We start from the raw sequence: 18,071 nt of genomic DNA on the forward strand, positions 1-18,071 counted from the left end.
GGACATATTTAACAAGTCTCTCTTTAGTGCTACAGAATGAGACTTATATCAAGATTTTAGGTAAAGGAATTTTTCCCACTTTAACCACTTGGGAACTGTGATTCTCATTGCTCTGTTGGCATTAATTAACACCAGGGAACTTTGCAAACCTTTTTCACTGGTGAGTTCTTCTAGTCATTATCAGTCATATAATGGAAAGGTTCTGCTATGTTAAGGTTATTAAAGATCTAGGGACACTTTTCATCAAAGATATTACTCAAAGTATCACCCTCCAGCTGTAGGTCATCAATGGTAAATTTGATTAGTATGAGCAGACTGTATGAATATTTGTTAAATGTTTTGTGTGGGAATCATTTTCTACTCCCTCTGCCCCCATATGGCAGATTTGTGACTTAAAGGGTATGTGTGTATATGTGTTTGCTTCAGTTTTCTACCTGACCAATATAAAGATAGTTTAATGCTATTTCATTAGCACAGCAAACAAAGGGTTGGCCTATGAATAAAATGGTGGATGCGTTTAATATGGTATGAATAGATGGATCTATTTCATCATCTATCATCTTGTTCACCTTCCTTTCAACTGTCCCCCTTCCCCAGTGCTCTCTCACCACCCACCTAAAGCACTCACAGGGGTTCCATGTGTTTCTATAGGCAAGACAGGATTCAGAGATAAACAATAGGAGACAAAGGCTGATGGGGAGCACTGATGGATAGAAATGAGGTTATCTGGCTATTGTCTACGTCAGTGTCAGAATGCATGGCACAGTAGGCAAAATATTTCTGTGGTCCTAATCATGAACTTAGTATTTGGAGGAAAAAACAACAACTAGTAATGCTAGGTACAGTTATTCTTTTGCGTTCAGAGGTGTTTTTCTATGTATAGATAAGCTAAGTTTCTTGGTCTAACTCCAACTCAAGTATTTCCAACCCAGGTAATTTAGAGTTGAATGAAATTGGGTTAAATATCTTTAATTTGTTTTTATTTGATAGCAATTACTTTTCTTTTTAATTCAAACATGTTCATGTGTCAGAAATAAAGTCTAAATACTTAAATTATGATTTTTAATCAAGGGACTGGTTTCCTTGTGACAGCTATCTATTTGGGGCAAATGTATGATAATACTATGTTTATAGCTTAGTAACTAAACTAGGATAGCTGGTGAGGGCAGCAGGGTACTGTAGATAGGGCATTGCCCTCAGAGACAGAAAGACCTTGGTTTGAATCCTGCCTCAGATACTTACTAGTCGTTATTGTGACCCTGGGCAAGTCACTTACTTTTCTGTGCCTTGGAATCCCTCCTTTGTAAAATGAAGGCTTACCCTCAGTGGTCTCTAAGGTCTCTTATAGCTTTAAGAGTATTATCCTATAGGATCCTCTAATTTGGCATGATGTCAAATGTTCTATGGGCAGTACCCTGTTAGAGTAAATCATCGAATATTACAACTAGAAGGAGTCTGTGAGATAATAAATGCAAACCTGGAGTCCAAACGTCTCATTTAATAAATGAGGAAGTTGACACCCAAGTGATGTGGCTAGCTAGTGGTGGAGCTGGGCCTCGAACCCCAGCCTCCTGATGCTTGTTAATGCTTGCTCTGCTATTTCCTGCTCCAGTCTCAGAGAGACAATGTAAGTAAATAGAAGCCATTGCAATGTGAGCGTGCTTTTAAAGGAATAATAATGCTGGTCAAACCAAATTGATGCTGATTTTTTCTTTTTTCTTTGCTTTGATTTCTTGCTACCATTTAATCCTAATTCAGAGGAAACCAGAGCCGAAAAAACCAGGAAAGGTAAGACTGCAAAGTTTCAAGCAAATTGATTTCAAAATGCTTTGTTTTTGTTTAATCTCTGCTCTGTGGCATTAAAATTGTAAGTGCTTAAGATGACATACGTTACAGTTCTGCTTTAAAAGAATTTCAAGCTGAGGTGTCTTCCTATTTCCTACCATTTACACAGTCCTAGAAGCAATTTTTGAGTCTGGTTTTATTTATTTTTTTCCACCAACGCTCTCTTATCCTACTGTGCCGAAACAACATGCTGCTGACAGAATTCTTTTATGAATGCCCCAGTAATACAGTTATGATAAATTTTAGCACCAAAAAGGGACCATTTGGGTGTTAATTCCCAAGTTAATGAATGTGAGCCTTGGAGAAATATGAGAGGGTCACAGGGGAGACTCCTGTAATGAAAACAAACGTGGCTATGTAGCAAACTGATGTTCTCTGGGACACTGGGTTGGAGAGCATCAATTTCAAGCTCTGCTCAAATATAGAAAACTATAAGATATGAACAATCATCGTTTCCTTCTAAAAATTATCAGAACGTTCATATAGTTGAGTAATACATTTGATGACGGGCATGGCCCCCAAATGGTTTGGGAGGCACTCTGCTATTTGGGGAAGAAATTTGAAGAATCCTGTAAGCCCTTTTCCCCCCTTGCTTTTCTTGAGGAAGACATCTTTACTTGGCAGCTCCACATTTGACCTGATATTGCAAGATTCAAAGAAATGTTTTCCATGCATATCGCTTCCATTTGCATATGGTAGTTTAAGTGTGAGCCCAGTCTTCCCACCCTTTACTGCTTAGTGACACTGGGTTTCAGCTCTCAAAGAGGAAATTGCTCCAATGTGGGCCTCACTGTGACAATAATTTCTGTGTAAGGCTTAGAAGGTTATAACCAATATAAGAATGATGGAAAGTCTCTAAGGTCAAAGTAAACTTTCATCATCAAAGAAATTTAAATCACTAGAAATTGAGGTGTCTCAAAATCATTTCTGAGTTGTTCTCATGTGACACTGGTATTAGTTCCCAAATATCACCTTAACACAGAGCGATGTGAATTTGGGTCTTACCCCCCTCCATAGAAGGCAAATGAGTGACTAGAAGTATCCCAAGTTAAGAGAGGGGGAAAGATAAAAAGATGCCATTACGCGTATCACAGAGCAGAAGCTTTGTATCTGCCTTGAACATGACCAAGTTCTACCTTCAATCTGACTGAGATGTATAAGAAAGCTTAAATTGGTGAAGCCTGAAACAATGACAAAAACATGGAAAGCCCGTTTAATCTATAAGTAGGGGCTATGTATTACTTTTTAAATAATGTACTTCTCTAAACTGGATCCTAAATAGAATGTATGCTCATGTTCAGGGAATTCATCCTACTAAAATACTTGGGCCATGAAATTGGAACATATGGTATACCAAGGGGTGATTGACAAAATCCATTTAATCATGTTTTGGAGAAATGTCTGTTTATTGAATTCTCCAACAACAACAGAATATAAGTTTCTGTATTTGTTTTATATATTAACTTTCTACACAAAAGTTTAGGTAGGGGGAGGGGACTAAAAGAAAGCAAAAACTATACACTTAGATATCTTTTTTGGTTTTAATTTCATTTTTTTTAATGTGCCCAGTTGTCACTTCCTTCTATGTGTTACTCAAGCAAGGAAAGCGAGAGAGAGGGAAGAGGGACTTCCTGCCTCTTGAGGCAGGTCTTTGTACTTTAGAATATCACTCATTGTTACCTTGGATAACATTTTTTTGCCAGACATGTAGGTATTGGTCAAAAGTAATCTGTAACTTTTTTTGGGCTTGTTTTTAGGGTGGCCATACAAGAAAAAAGACTCATTACTTTCTACCTATACCTTGTTTTTAACTTAATACTGCATTTCTTAGCTTGATCACCCACTTTATTTACCACATTGACTTCTGAATTGCTTTTTGATGCTTCCAAAAATCAAATTCAACCTAAAAGAATGTGAAAGTGATAGTCTTGAGAAATCATGTAAGCAATAATGTTATTGAAATACATATACAAGCTCCCATATTGCATCTTCTTTGAAGGATATACATCTCACAATTGGATACAAGAATTTGGGTATGTCAGGATGAAGTCCCTCACATCCCAATTATACCCAGTACATGTGCATGGTAGAATCACATTAAAACATGGCTCCTTATTCACACTTTTTGAAATATCAGAGATCTAGTCTTGTTTTCCAAATTATATCACTTCTACCTGCTAACTCTATGTAATGTCAGTGCTATTCCTGTCTTTTAGTATTGTCATAATAGAGAAGTTCCTTTGCATTTGGGGTTCATTGGTTTGAATGCATGCCTTTTAAAAGATATTTTAAAAACTTAATTTAGGAAGCTATAAATCTGTGCTCAACTTGGGAAAGAATATTCATTAATTTTGTATTTAGTGCACATTTTTATAAGAAATTGAATTTACCCCTTGAAATAATGATTTGTATTTTAATTATCTTTCACAATTTAAAGAAAAAAAGAGAAGAAAGGCTACATGGTTCAATGAAATATAGGACCAGCCTTGTAGTTGGAAGAGCCCGAGGGCAAGTCCTACCTTTGATGTCCCCTGGGTCATCTTACAACCCAAGGAAATTTTCTTAAGACTACAGCACAGAAAAGAATTGATCATCCATATCAGTGGATAGATTTTCCATATCAGGGCATTCTCTAGACCTAGGAAATCATAAGGCAGAAGAGAGGAAAGGAAAAGTAAGGAAAGGGAGAAAGAAGTGAAGGGAAGGAAGGAAGGAAGGAAGGAAGGAAGGAAGGAAGGAAGGAAGGAAGGAAGGAAGGAAGGAAGGAAGGAAGGAAAGAAGGAAGGAAGGAAGGAAGGAAGGAAGGAAGGAAGGAAGGAAGGAAGGAAGGAATGTTTATCTCTAATACCATACTGTCCCCAAATGAGCTCCTTAGATTTTCATTCAGCCAACTGAAAGATCAAAGAGCTCTTCAGTAATTGCCCTCCCAAATTGGACTAAAACTGCCTTCCATAGCCATATACAATTGAATTGATTGTTTTGCAGTACTTTATAGCTAATTAGAAAATAAATGAAGCCTACCCTATGCTGCTAACACACTTAGGAGGGAATTAATTATTTCTTTCCCAAATAATCCCCAGCACAGATGTACTGATTTTTTTTTAAAGGAAAAAGAAAGGCTAAGTGAGCCTTCCTCTGGTTCTTTGGATAAATATGGGTCTAGCTCTTAGAAAGCATTCACCCTATCTTAGATAACATTGACTAGAAAATCATCCCATGGGCCCATTTCAACTGAGAAAATGCATCCCTTTTTTGCGGAGCAGGATGGAGTCTGTTGTCCTGAGGCTCAGAGAATATAGCCACCCTGTCATAGTGCATTCACTAAATGTTAAAATTAAGAGGACAGGATTGAGTTGCTTGAGATTTTCAGTTGAAATTTTTTTTCCTGATTATGCCTGAAGTGAATTTACAAAGTGACTTTGATCCTTCTGGGTAAGTGAAGTACAGAGCTAGAGTTCCAGTGGTATTGTCCTTGCCTCCTGCATGTGCTATCTTTTCTTCTAAGCTTTTATCACTGGAATAGACATTGAATTTGTGTCTAATACGAAGGTATAAAGTATCATGGGGTCTATGAGGAGACAGATGCAAAAATCCACTCTTTGCAGGTGTTGTATTTACTATAACTCTGTCTTCTTGGAGAGTGCAGAAAGTTCTGACCACCCCTTTTCAGGGGCGGGGAGGGGAAAAGTGTAGTCTTAAAGCTCTGCTTCCAAATTAGATAATGATTTTTTTAGTGTTGAGAGATTCCTGAATATAGTCTTAAATAGTTCAGTTAAATAATTCCAGTTCTAACTGTATACTTTGAAGAATCATAGAAAAGAATTAGCTTCAGAAGCGATCTAGTGTAACCCACATGGAGTGAGTCAGTCAGTAAACATATATGAAGTGTCTATTATGTGTCAGGCATTCTGCTAAGCCTCTGGGATACAAAAAGAGACAAAAGACAGTCTCCACCCTCAAGAATCTCACAATTTAATGAGGGAGATAACAAGCAAACAAATATGTACAAACAGTATGTACAAGATAAATAGGAAATAATTAACAGAGGAAGGCCACTGGAATTAAGTGGAACTGATTAAAGACTTCCTATAAAATATGGTATTTTGATTGAGCCTCAAAGAAAGCTAGATACAGCAGTAAATAGAGATGAGGATGGAAAGCATTCCAGGTGTGAGAGACAGCCAGAGAAAATGTCTGGAGCTGAGAGAAGTAGTGTCTTGTTCTTGGAACAGCAAGGAAACCAGTATCACTGGATCAAGGAGCACATGGTGGGGAATGAGATATAAAAAGACAGAAAGGTAGGAGGGAACCTAAATATGAAGCACTTTGAATACCACAAAAAGATTTTTCTATTTGATCATAAAGGTACAGGGAGCTACTAGAGTTTATTGAAAGGGATAATATGGTTGGACCTATGCTTCAAGAAAATCACTTTGATGGCTGAGTGGAGGCTGGATTGGACTGGAGAAAGTTGAGGCAGGGAGGCTTATCAGTAGACTATTGCAGTAGTTCAAGCATAAAATGATGAGGGCCTGCATTAAAATCTTATTAACGTCAGAGGAGAGAAGGGGAGGTGTTGGAAAGATGTGGTAAAATTCAGATCAACAGGCCTTGGAAACAGATTGGAGGTGGAGGGTGAGAGATAGTGAGAAATCCAGAATGACTCCTAGATTGTGAGCCTGATGCACTAGAAGGATAAGGTTGCCCTCTACTGTAATGGGAAAAGTAGGGACGAGAGGAAAAGGAGATGAGTTGAGTTTGTGATATGTTGATTTTAAGTCTCCTAGACATCCACTGTGAGATGTCTAATACACAGTTAGAAATACAAGATTGGAGGTCAGCAGAGAAACTGGGGCAGGATAGGTAGATTTGAGAATCACCAGCATAGAGAGTAATTAAATCCATGGGATCTGGTGAGATCACTGATTGGAGCAATAGAGAGGGAAAAGACAGGATGGTCCACAACAGAACCCTGAGGGATATGTATGATGAGAGGAAGTGATCTGGATGATGATCCAGCAAAGGAGATGTTGATATTGGAACAAAAAACCCCTCTAATATGATTCATTCATTCTCTTTTCACCTTCTTGTTTTCTTTTTCCTTCTCCTTTTCTTGAGAGATGTTTTGTTGTAGAATTACAGAATCAGGCAGAGGGACATAGTCATCTAGCATATGCACGCAGCTAAAGCATTTGCAATTATATTTGTCATTTTCTTCAGTGCTACTCTATTTCCTCTCTCACACAGTTGCAATTTAGTGCCAGCAACATTGCTATGAGCAGATTAAAATAACCACAAGCTCCCTTTTCCATTACCAATGCACCTGGTTTAGTCCGACAATTACTTCATTGCCATGTTATTTCAGGGACGTTACACCCCAGGGTATGCTGTGGTATCTTTTAACAACTTCTTACCTTACTTTAAAATATATACTTAATGCTTTTAACTCAATGGGTAGCACCCAATGGATAAATAAATCAGAAATAAAATGAGGCCAGATTAGTTGAAGAGCCCTGTTTCCATGCTTCCCCTTCCCTTTATACTTGAAGGCATGCTGCGGAATGTCAATGTGTCCTTGCTGTAGTTAAGGAGAGAGCATATCTTTTATTCTTTTCACACTGTTGACTCAAAAACCTTCACATTCACCACAGAACACAAAACTTGCAAGTTATAGGGGACCCCAGCTACTCCAACACATCATAAAAAAGAATGCTTGTACAACAGCTCTGCTTGGAGCCCTCCAATGAGGGGGAACTCCTCCCTGTCTGCTCAAGCAACCTATTCTACTTTGGGATGGCTCTGTCTGTTGGGAAATTTTCTGACATCAGAAGGAAATTTACTTCTTTGTACTCCTATTTCTGCCCTCTAGACCTCAACAGAACAAGTCATCAAGCACCCAGAATGCACCAAGAGGGCCCCACCCTGAACCTTTCAGTTATGTTGAACTAGCTCATCTCTAAGAGTTCAAAAATGGAGTTCACCATTTCTGACAATAACCTTCCCTATCATGTACCCAAGTTATCCCTACCACTACAATCTGCTTTTTTTCTTACCTTGACCTGGTTCTCCAGGCACTACATCTGTCCCATTTCACCCAGTCTATTAATACTTTTAGAGCCACTCCATTTCTTACACAGACATCCCTTGATACTCAGCTTTTCTACCATATTCAACTTCAGTGCTTCCTTCACGTTCCTAAAAATATAGACTTTGATCAAGATGGCTCCTTAGATGTGATCTAGACCCCATATGGGGTTGCGACCCACAGTTTAAGAAGCGTGAAGGGGTAGCAAGTAAAAAAAAGTTTAAGACACTCTGATTCTAGTTGACCTTGATCATTTTACAGAGGATGGAACTGAAGGGACCAGAAATAATAGACCTGCTCAAAGTCACATAGCTTTAAGAAAAGTTGCTGGAATCCTAATTCTACTCTAATTACTGAGGAGGAAGTAGCCTTCTCTAAGGCAAATCCCTCCTGTTCGACTCCTGATCTATCACTTCATTACCCCTTCACCTTATTTCCGCATTTTTACCCACCCTCTCTGTATATATTCTGTCTTTTGCTCTCCATTGGCTTCTTCCCCATGTCTTTGGAAACATCATCATCATAGCTAACATGGATATAGTGCTTTAAGGTTTGCAAAGCACTTTACAGTTGTTATCTCATTTGATCCCCCAACAATTCTTGGAGATAAATGTGATTATTATCTCCATTCTAATGATGAGGACACTATGGCTGATCAAGATAAAATGACTTGCCTAAGCTCACACAGTAAGTACATGAGGCAGGTCTTCTTGACTCCAAGTTTCTTGCTCTAACCACTGTACCACCTGGCTACCATTTGGAGATCCTCTCAACTCCCCAGTCTTGAGGAGAAATCCTTTAAATCAGCTATTCTTCCTAGCTACCATGCTGTACTATTTCTTTTCATCCTTTCTATTCCAAAATTATCAAATAAGTTATTTATACCCACTTATCTCCTTTGCTCGCCACTTATTTTCTCTTCAAATTCTTGCAATCTGACCCTCTAACCCCTATACCCAAAACATTGAAACTTATTACTTAAAAGTAACCCTCCTCCCTTGCTCGCCAAATCTAATAGCCTTTTTTTCAGCTGACATGTTTTTCTACCTCTCTGCAACAATAAGCAGAGTTGATCACTCTGGTTTTTTGAAACTCTGTGTTACCCCAGATCTTATAGCGGTGATTTCCTGATTTTCTTTTTCCCTCTTCTCCTGTCTTCATGCTTCTAGTTTCTTCTTCCTCTGATCTAATTCTCTGTATCTCCTATATTCCTTCTTCCTAAGCCACCAATGTTGTCGTATTGCTCTTCTGCTAAGAAATGGTCAGTTATCACCAACAGAATCAAGTAAAAATGTCTAAGCTTGCTCTTTAAGGTCTTCCACAACTGTTCCACCTTATCTTGTTATCCAATTTGCTTCCTCCACATTAGTCCCATGCAATATACTCTTGCTTCACTGTCTGCCTCCTTATTTCTAGAATTTGTGATATTAATTCCTGACTCAATGGTTTGGTTCTTCCTGTGCCTTTACCTGCCTTCCTATAGAAAGGCCTATCAACGTCCAGCCAAACCTTCCATCCTTCTCTCTGGGAAGATTTCCATGACCTCTCCTCTAGCACTCATTTTGCCTTTCACTATTAAGAAATTCCTATTTGGCATCTCTTTTCTCCCTAGCTGCATGGTATTTGTCAGTAGGCAGCCATGTAGTGTAGTCCAGTCTCCACCTCTTTGCCTAGCACAGTGTCACCTACAGACAAGGCACTTGAGTATTTGTTGAACAAGTACCAGTTGTCATCACAGCAATATAATTGCAATGGGCAAACAAAGAGGATGAAAATGTCACAGTATTTCATCTCAAATTCTCTACAGGGAAATAAATCAATTAAAGTTCAAATTAAAATAAGGTCCAGTCTTTATAATAGTCCAGAAAGAAAGAAGTAATTCATTCATTCAATAAGCAGTTATCAAGCATTAATTCTTTGCAGAGCAATGCACTAGGCCCTGGAAATTGAGAAAGAAATGAAAGCAGCACCTTCCAGAAAACTCATGTGCTGGAGAGATGTGCGTGTACCCGAAGTACCAAATAGGTACAACATCATTTCAAAGAGAGAACAAGAGGACTAATGACTCATGTGAGTTGGGGAGGGAGAGGAAGGCAGGAAAGTTCTTAATGAAGAAGGAGGCCCTTGAGCTGATGGAAAGCATTCCAGGCTTTGATATGACTGGCATCTGTGATGCCCAAGGAAGATTCTAAAACTCTTAGAAATCTCCTTTTAAGGTTGTTCTCACTTTCTTTGAAAATAGAGAGAAATATGCTCCTTGAAAAATAAACCACTTGCTTTGGTCATTCTTTGGAAGGTTATACTTCTGGGTTTTTTGTGAATAGTAGTATCTAGAGAAAATAAAAATTGATCATGTTTTGCCTTTACCACACGAGAATAGCTGTTGTTTTTCAAACTAGAAGGTTGTTGCTTTGCTTTTTTTCTCTTAAGCCTGAAAATTGACCACACAGTCTAGTTTTGATGCTGTTATCCCAAATAAGGTGATTTCCTTTTTTTTTTTTGGTATCCCACACAACAAAAGGCCATGATGGCTCAGACAGGGATATATTAGAAGAATATGCCATGAAACTCTGACTATGATGTAGTCTGTCTCTTTTCCATATAGAACTTCAAGCCAGCTAGCAAGATGCAAGAAACCCTCTGATCCTCTCGCATCTTATGGTACCCTGAAGTGTCCGAATCCATCCAGCCTATCTCTGAGAAACAGATAGCTACATTCCATATGGAATGCAGTATTGAGGATACTCTTGAAAATCACCCATATTCATGGTCAACCCCATTTGAAATGCAGGGAATACAATAGAGAGAGGTACATTAAGTAATATAAGTCAAAATTTAAAATGTTTACTATATATATATATATATATATACATATAAATAAGAGAAAAAGGGAAAAGAAGGTGGTTTAGTTCTACTTGAGCCTTCTTTTAACATATTATATATCATCTTGCCATGTATTTAGGTTTGCCAAAATGTTAGATGTATTGAATTTTATCTGTTATATATAAACACACACATACATATATGTGTATATATGTAAACAGACACATATACATATATGTGTGTATGTGCATGTGTTCATTCAGTTGTAACTAATATAGGCAGTTTTCCATTTTCCTCTCTAGTAATTTTTGGCAGTTTGTGCTTCTAGTCAATGCCATCTGATCTCTGGCATTCATTTAAAATCCCTGTCTGGTACCATCTATAACTAGCTCAACAACTGCTATGCTAAAATGTGATACCCTAGACTCCAGGGCTCAGAACCTCATCTACATCCCCAATGTGCCTTTCAACTGAGCAATTGTTAAGAGTTGCTGTCAAATTCCAAATTTCTATTTTCCTTTCAGGAACAGTTGCAGACATTCTCACTCTGCCAAATGAACAATCCCACTGAAATGGAAACTCCCTCAGTCATAGGATGAACAAATACATTCCATGAGAGCTGATCCACCCAGTCTTAGCTTCTGATTTCAAGAAGCAACTAGCATGAGTAACTTCACATAGGCAGCTGAGCTAATGACGTTTTCTCATTGAGACATATATTAAGTGAGAAAATAGAGATCATTTACTAGTCCAAAAAAACCTAAGGGATCTTAAAACCCCTTCATATGACATCATATATCCTCTCCTCATTTATTCCAGGCTCTGATGAATAGGTCACTTTGCACCTCATTAAGGTCAACCCTTCTATATGTACCCTTGATCTCATCCTGTTCTGCCTTTTCTGACAAATGGACCCATCCCCCATCATATCCTCCCCCATATCTTCAGTCTTCTTTTTCTCCTTTTTGCTGCCTGTAAACACACCCAGGTCTTCCCCATCCTTGAAAAAGAGTGCCTAGAGGGTTCCTTCTATTTCTTCTCCTCTCACTCTTTTCCAAACCCTTTGTAGTCTGGTTTCTAACCTTATGACTTAACCAAAAGTGCACTCTTTGAAGTTACCAGTAACCTCTTATTGACATATCCAAAGACCTGTACATAAAATTCCTAATTTCTTTCAAAGCTCAACTTATAGGCTACCTCCTAAATGAATCACTTCCTTATCCCCCAGCTGCTAGTGTTGCCCCCTTAAATTACATTGTATTTATTGTACGGCATTTACTTATACATATATGTATACATGCTGTCTGCCATGTTTGAATGTAAGTCTTCTAAACTCCTTAATTTCAAGGACAGTTTCATTTTTGATATTGTATCTCCAGCACTTATATCAGTACAAGAAATTGAAAGTGTACAGGTCTTAATTTCCTGCTCCAAAAATGGAATAATTGGGCTTAGGTCTTTCCCAATTCTGTAAGTGTGTACTGTAATGGTAGGGAGCCATTAGGTGTCAGGTTCTGGGAAGAAGAGAGCTTTCATATTATATATGCATAATCTTTATTAATAACCACTTTTCTCCCCCAAACAATTGTATTTTTCCCAAATCATTTTTGGTATATGCCTTTCTCCTTGCCGTTCACTGCTGTCCCCAGGGCCCAACTCTTTTGAAGTAAGATGAGTTTCTGGAGATTTTTTTAAATGCAAAGTTCAAGGATCTCAAAAAGTTTGAAAACTTCAGGCCAACCACAGAGGACTGGATAGTGTCCATCCATAAAATGAAGTGCCTGTTTGACTTCCTGTAAAAATGGAGGAGGAGGTGGGGCACTGCAATGAGAATTTAAGATGGTACTATTCAACCTTTTACTTGTATTTCACATAAATGTAACAATGGGACATTGACCGCTTATGCAGCTGAATTGCTTAAGGAAAGAAAGATAAGACCAATTTTTCCTTATGTGGTTAAATTGAAAACTTATAGTGGGAGGCATGTTTGACACAACTTTTGAGAAAGTATATCATTTTTTCTTTATGGGAAAACCATTCTCATTCCTGTATCCCACTCAGAATAAGAATAATTAAATTATTTACTTCATTCCCCAAGCTCCATGTCTGTGCTTTGAACCATCAAGGGAACAACAAAATCCCTGCATTATATTCACTGTACTACTGATAATGAGGGATGGAAGTTTAAACATGGAAAATAGATTTTAACCTCAACTGTCCTTTCTTCAAATGGTACTGGATGACAACAATATACCAGCAGGGAATAATCCTGCTATTTCCTAGTAGCCTGTACTTAGGCGTGTTTGCATACGCTTGTCCTCCCAGCCTCCTCCTCGTTGGAAAATGTTGTTAAGAAAAGAGGATCATTTTAAGTGGCTATAATTACTTTTGCAATCTATAAGCCCCATCCGAATAATTTATTAAGATACTAGCTGTGTGCAGACAGTCTCTCTCTCTCCGGAACATTTTTTATTCTTCTTTCCAGTAGAGTAGTGGAATGAGTCCAATTTCATTTTTGTGCCTCATCAAAAGTTAGTATTAATGTTAATATTGTCCAAATCCCCTGCTTCTTGGGATATTTCAGAGCACTTTGCGACGAAAGAGGATAAGACCTTGAGTATTTTTGTTCAGTACAACATTAAGACAGAAATGATGGCTCTGTGGCTATTGTGGCTGCAAAGTAACCTACTGAGGCTCTGCTCTGCACAAAGAATAACAAATAACAGGAAGGAGGTAAGGGATGACCCCTCACCTTATTATATAGTTAGAGAGACAAGGTATACATGTTCGATGATAGGTCACAGGCTACTTTACATTTTTAGTTTTCTCAGCAGTCACAGAAGAGAGTTTCCGTAGATGATATCTTAGGACCCTTCCAGCTCAAAGACTTTGGAAGCCCTTAACCTTTCAATGCCCCCAGGGGACTCTTCAAGATTAGAAGGAATGGAGCAGTTGCCAATCCATATTGTTAGAGGGAGTTTCCACACCGGAAGTACCCTATACTGATGAAATCACCAGTCCAGATCACCCCTGCATTGCAGAGAGAAAGAGACAGAGAGAGGAAAGAGACAGAAGAGAGAAAGGGAGAGAAGAGAAACACAGAGGAGAAAGAAAAGATAAAGGGAGGGAAAGAGGAGAGGAGAGGAAGAGATGAGAGAGAGGAGAAAGAGAGAGGAGGAAAAGATGGAGAGATAGAGAGGAAGGAAGGAAGGAAGGAGAGAATAGATAGTGTTGTAGGAAAACTTTTCAGAGGAGATGGAATTTGAGAAATGAGTATAATGTGGCCAGCTAGAGAGAAAAACCCAGAAAAGGAGAGAGTCTGAACAAAGGCTCAGACAGCACAAGAGACATTCTCCAAAGAGTCAGTAGACCAGACTAGCTGGAGAGTTTACATAGTAGAGAAAAGAAGGCAACCTGAATAAGCAAGATAAAACATTGTGGAACTCCTTGGACTTTATTCTACACAGTGGATCGGTTTTTTTTTTTTTATTATTTCTGACCAGAAGTGGGGTATAATGACAATGATTCTTAGTGTTTCTACATGTCCTGGGCCAGGGGTGAGGAACCTACAGCCTCGAGGACACATGTGACCCTCTAGGTCCTCAAGTGCAACCCTTTGAATCCAAACTTCAGAGAACATATCCCCTTAATAAAAGGATGTGGCCACATGTGACCTTGAGGCCACAGGTTCCCCACTCCTGCCTGGAGCTCTCATTCACTCTTTTGTGTGGGATGAATATAAAAGTGCAAGATAGAGGGATGTCAAGGGCACAACCTGAAGATACCTTCTATTCAGACGGAAGTAGAAATACTTCCTGACCTGAATTACACGATGGGTATCCATAAAAAAAAAAATTCAAACCATAATCCACTGCCTTGCCTTCTCCTCTCCCATAAACCCTACCTCCATCCCCTGATCGGAGTTAAGAGTAAACCATTTGGAGAGTTATTATCCTTGTTCTTGAGAGAAATGTGAATAATATAAGCTTATGAAAAGAACATTATTAAAGAAAGTTTTATTTCATTCAAAGTAATACATTCAAGGTGGAATGTTCAATACTCCAGTGCCTCAATTATTGTCACTAGAAGTATGGAAATGTTCCCTACAGGGAATTATCTTATCAAGCAGTGAAGCATTTTTAGCATATCACCATTATGGTGTAAACTTTGAAAGTTTTCTACAAAAAGTGATGATGTTTCCTGAGAACAAGTAGTTGCCAGGTGTGTGAACAAATAAAAATGTATAAAATGCTCTGTATCCACTACACCAAGTTGCATTGTAGCCAGAGAAGTATTCTTAATGATGAATCAATAAGCATATATTCCACATCTACTATGTACCAGGTACTCTTCAGTAAGTCAACATCTATTTGGCCCATTATTAACAATGCCAGGCATTTTTCTAAGTGCTGAAGACACAAAGAAAGTCATGAGGATAAAGTCTAGGAGCTGGAGGTATAAATTCAAAAGCAAACCAATCACAACTTTAAATTGGATCCAGTACAACCTAACGAAAAGCTATTGAGTAGCTCACATGTTCTGGGGATACAAAGACAATGGAAAATAGCTCTTGCCTTCAGGTAGCTTATATTCTACTAGGTAGAAGCAAACAGAAAATTACATAGCTGAAAAGTTCAGGAGTCAGAGATTGCTTAATAACAGGGAGAGATCAGGGAAGGCTCCCCATGGGATATGGCATGAGTTAAAGAAACTGAGGGTTTCTAAGATGAAACATTGAGGAGGGAGTACATCCCTTATGCAAAAAGGAATTACCCAATAGCTATTGGTTGGTTGATTCAACACTGGGTCGCATGCATGAGTGAGCAAGCCCAGGATCCTTTGCCTCACAACAAAGGGTGACGTGCAGTTGGTGAGGTCAGTCTAGATACTGTCATCATTATTAAGGCTGAAAGCTATGCCTCCAAGTACTCCCATTTCCATCTAATCCAGGACCACATCCATCACTTAATTTTCTCATAGTATAAAGCAGGACATCCCTCCCTTTTCTGAAACTCACCACTGCCAAGTTTGGAGGTGTCATTCAAAGGTTTCTAAAGGATTATCCTAACACACTCTTGGGAAACATCAGTCACACAAACAATTGCTTTTCCTCTTTGCTTCCTATTATGTTTGACCCATCTTAACCTGAAGCATTTAGCAGATGCTCTTCAGGAACCTGCTGGATTATTTATGAAAGCTAGCTGTAGTTATCCAGAGAGATCCACTTTAAATGGTGATTTAGGGTTGGGTTTTTTTCCTCCAAGTGTACCATGCTTCAGACAGGGTGGTCATTGACTACAATGATAAATAACTCTTCTTCTTTACCCAAAAAATGAGGTGTGTAGACACGCAGGTCTCAGACACTGCCCTTCTGTCCTTTCCTCAGTGAGCATTTGCGAATGTGATGCCCAGTAAATCTTTGCCATTAAAGGAACTGTCTCTGAAACCAGTTTCACACTCTGTAATAAAGGTGATTTGGGGGAATTGTTTGTTGAATAACTCCAGAGCAGGCTGTGTATCATTTTTATTGATGGTATGATGCCATCTCTGTAATGGCTGTATAAAGTTGGCTGGGTGTTAAATTGATTTAAAGCATTATGTTCAGGATTAGCCATAAAGATCCCAGTGGCTACTGCAGAATGGGCAATCCCATTGTAGCAAAGGCTTTCCAAGAAACAATGTCTGCATTTACATGGAAGGCACCAAGGAAAGGGGCCACTTGCAATAGAGAAGACATTTTTACAGCTAATGGCAGAAAGGAAAACATCCAAATGTATTCAAACAAGGGGCTCAGAAAGTTGGAGTAGGACTCAGGCCTGTCAAGCAAGTTGACTATCAGCGCCTCTTCCCCTTTTGTGATGTATCAGTATAGAGTTAATGTGTACATCTGAACAGACTCATTTATCAGTGTACACACAAAATCTAGACACACATACACATGCATGGAAAACCCCTAAATGGGGTTCATTCATCAAATCAGGTACATGGAATAGTCCCTTGTACGTATCAGATCATTAAAAACGTGTGTTGCTTTGAAGTGAATCACCAACATCTATTGTGTCTACTGTTTAGTTCAATTCAGATACTTTCAAAGAAGCTTCTTGGGTATAAATAAGGGGCAGCCTGACTTAACCGCTTGTAGTCCACAAGGCTCCAATGCAAATGAGCCATCTAACATCTGTCAGTCTCAGGTGACACAGATCTCAACACATCCCTGCCTACCCATGTGAGCCAAGCTGCCCATGCCCATGACATCTCTACTGTCCCAAAAGCTCACCCAGGGGGTCACTTTGTCTTGCTGGAGACCTTCCTCACTTTCTCTAGATATCTCACAGGTACTAGTGGATTACATGAGGTGTTTATTCATCATCCCTCACTCTTGCCTTGTGACTAAAGAAAGCTTCTCTTTCTTTCATACAGTTCCTTGATGAAATTCTATAGTCCTCTTCATCGTAGTTCCTTGTTAATTCAGGAAATTGCAAAGGTCTTTAGATCTTTATTGATCCCCAAACATCTGATGAAAGCAAAGGCTCATATTTTTTATACTAACATATTACTGATTGCAGAGAGACATGGGGGAAAAACTGCCTCCAAAGACCTTCTACTTGTACACACACATGCAGACATATAGTATATATTATGCATGTATATCTCATCTTTTTCAATAGAATATAAGCTCCTTGAGGGGTTGGCACTGTCTTATTTTGTCTTTGTAGTAGCCAGGTGGCACAGTGCACAGAACACTGAGCCTGGCATCAGGAAGACCTGAGTTCCAGTCCAGCCTTGGATAACTTAATAATTGTGTGACCCTTGGCAAGTCACTTACCCTCTATTTCCTCATCTGCAAAATGCACCTATCTCCTAGGATTGTGGTGAGAATCAAATGAGTAAGATTTGCAAAGTACTCAGCACAGTGCCTGTCACATACACCATATAAACATTGAGGAAGAGTATCTAACACAGTAATGCCTGGCACATAGATGCTTAATATATGCACATTGACATGCATGTGTACATATATAAATATGCCCCCCTAGATTGTGCATATATATAATTTCTATTTCTGTATGCACAGCTGTATCTCATATATATATATATATATATCCACTTGTCCATAGTCATATTGTGTAAATTCCAAATCCCCAAACATTCATTATTAAAACACCTTTTCCTACTTTTTCCTGTGACGCAGCTAAGGAGGTGAAAGAAGCAGCCAAGTATTTTGGTAAAGAGAACACCCACACTTGGAGGCAGGCAGGGTCCAGGGATAGCTAGCTGGTAGGTGGCCAGAAAAGGGCAGAGGAAAAATGGTAACTGA

The 18,071-nt window shown here is 38.8% G+C and overlaps 1 protein-coding gene across 6 annotated transcripts in view; it reads left to right on the forward strand.

Annotated features, from left to right (window-relative positions):
- LOC140516163 (protocadherin-11 X-linked-like) overlaps positions 1–18,071 on the forward strand; it is a 561,944-nt gene that overhangs the window by 283,763 nt on the left and 260,110 nt on the right. For 4 of the 6 annotated variants that reach the window (XM_072627134.1, XM_072627139.1, XM_072627135.1 and 1 more), the window contains one exon: positions 1,759–1,788. The exons of the other annotated variants lie outside the window; for them this stretch is intronic. In XM_072627134.1, the coding sequence (XP_072483235.1) occupies positions 1,759–1,788 (30 nt within the window). The remainder of the gene's footprint in view (positions 1–1,758; positions 1,789–18,071) is intronic. 6 annotated transcript variants of the gene reach the window in all.

This window comes from Notamacropus eugenii, chromosome X, assembly GCF_028372415.1.
Source record: "Notamacropus eugenii isolate mMacEug1 chromosome X, mMacEug1.pri_v2, whole genome shotgun sequence".
Lineage (NCBI taxonomy): Eukaryota > Metazoa > Chordata > Mammalia > Diprotodontia > Macropodidae > Notamacropus > Notamacropus eugenii.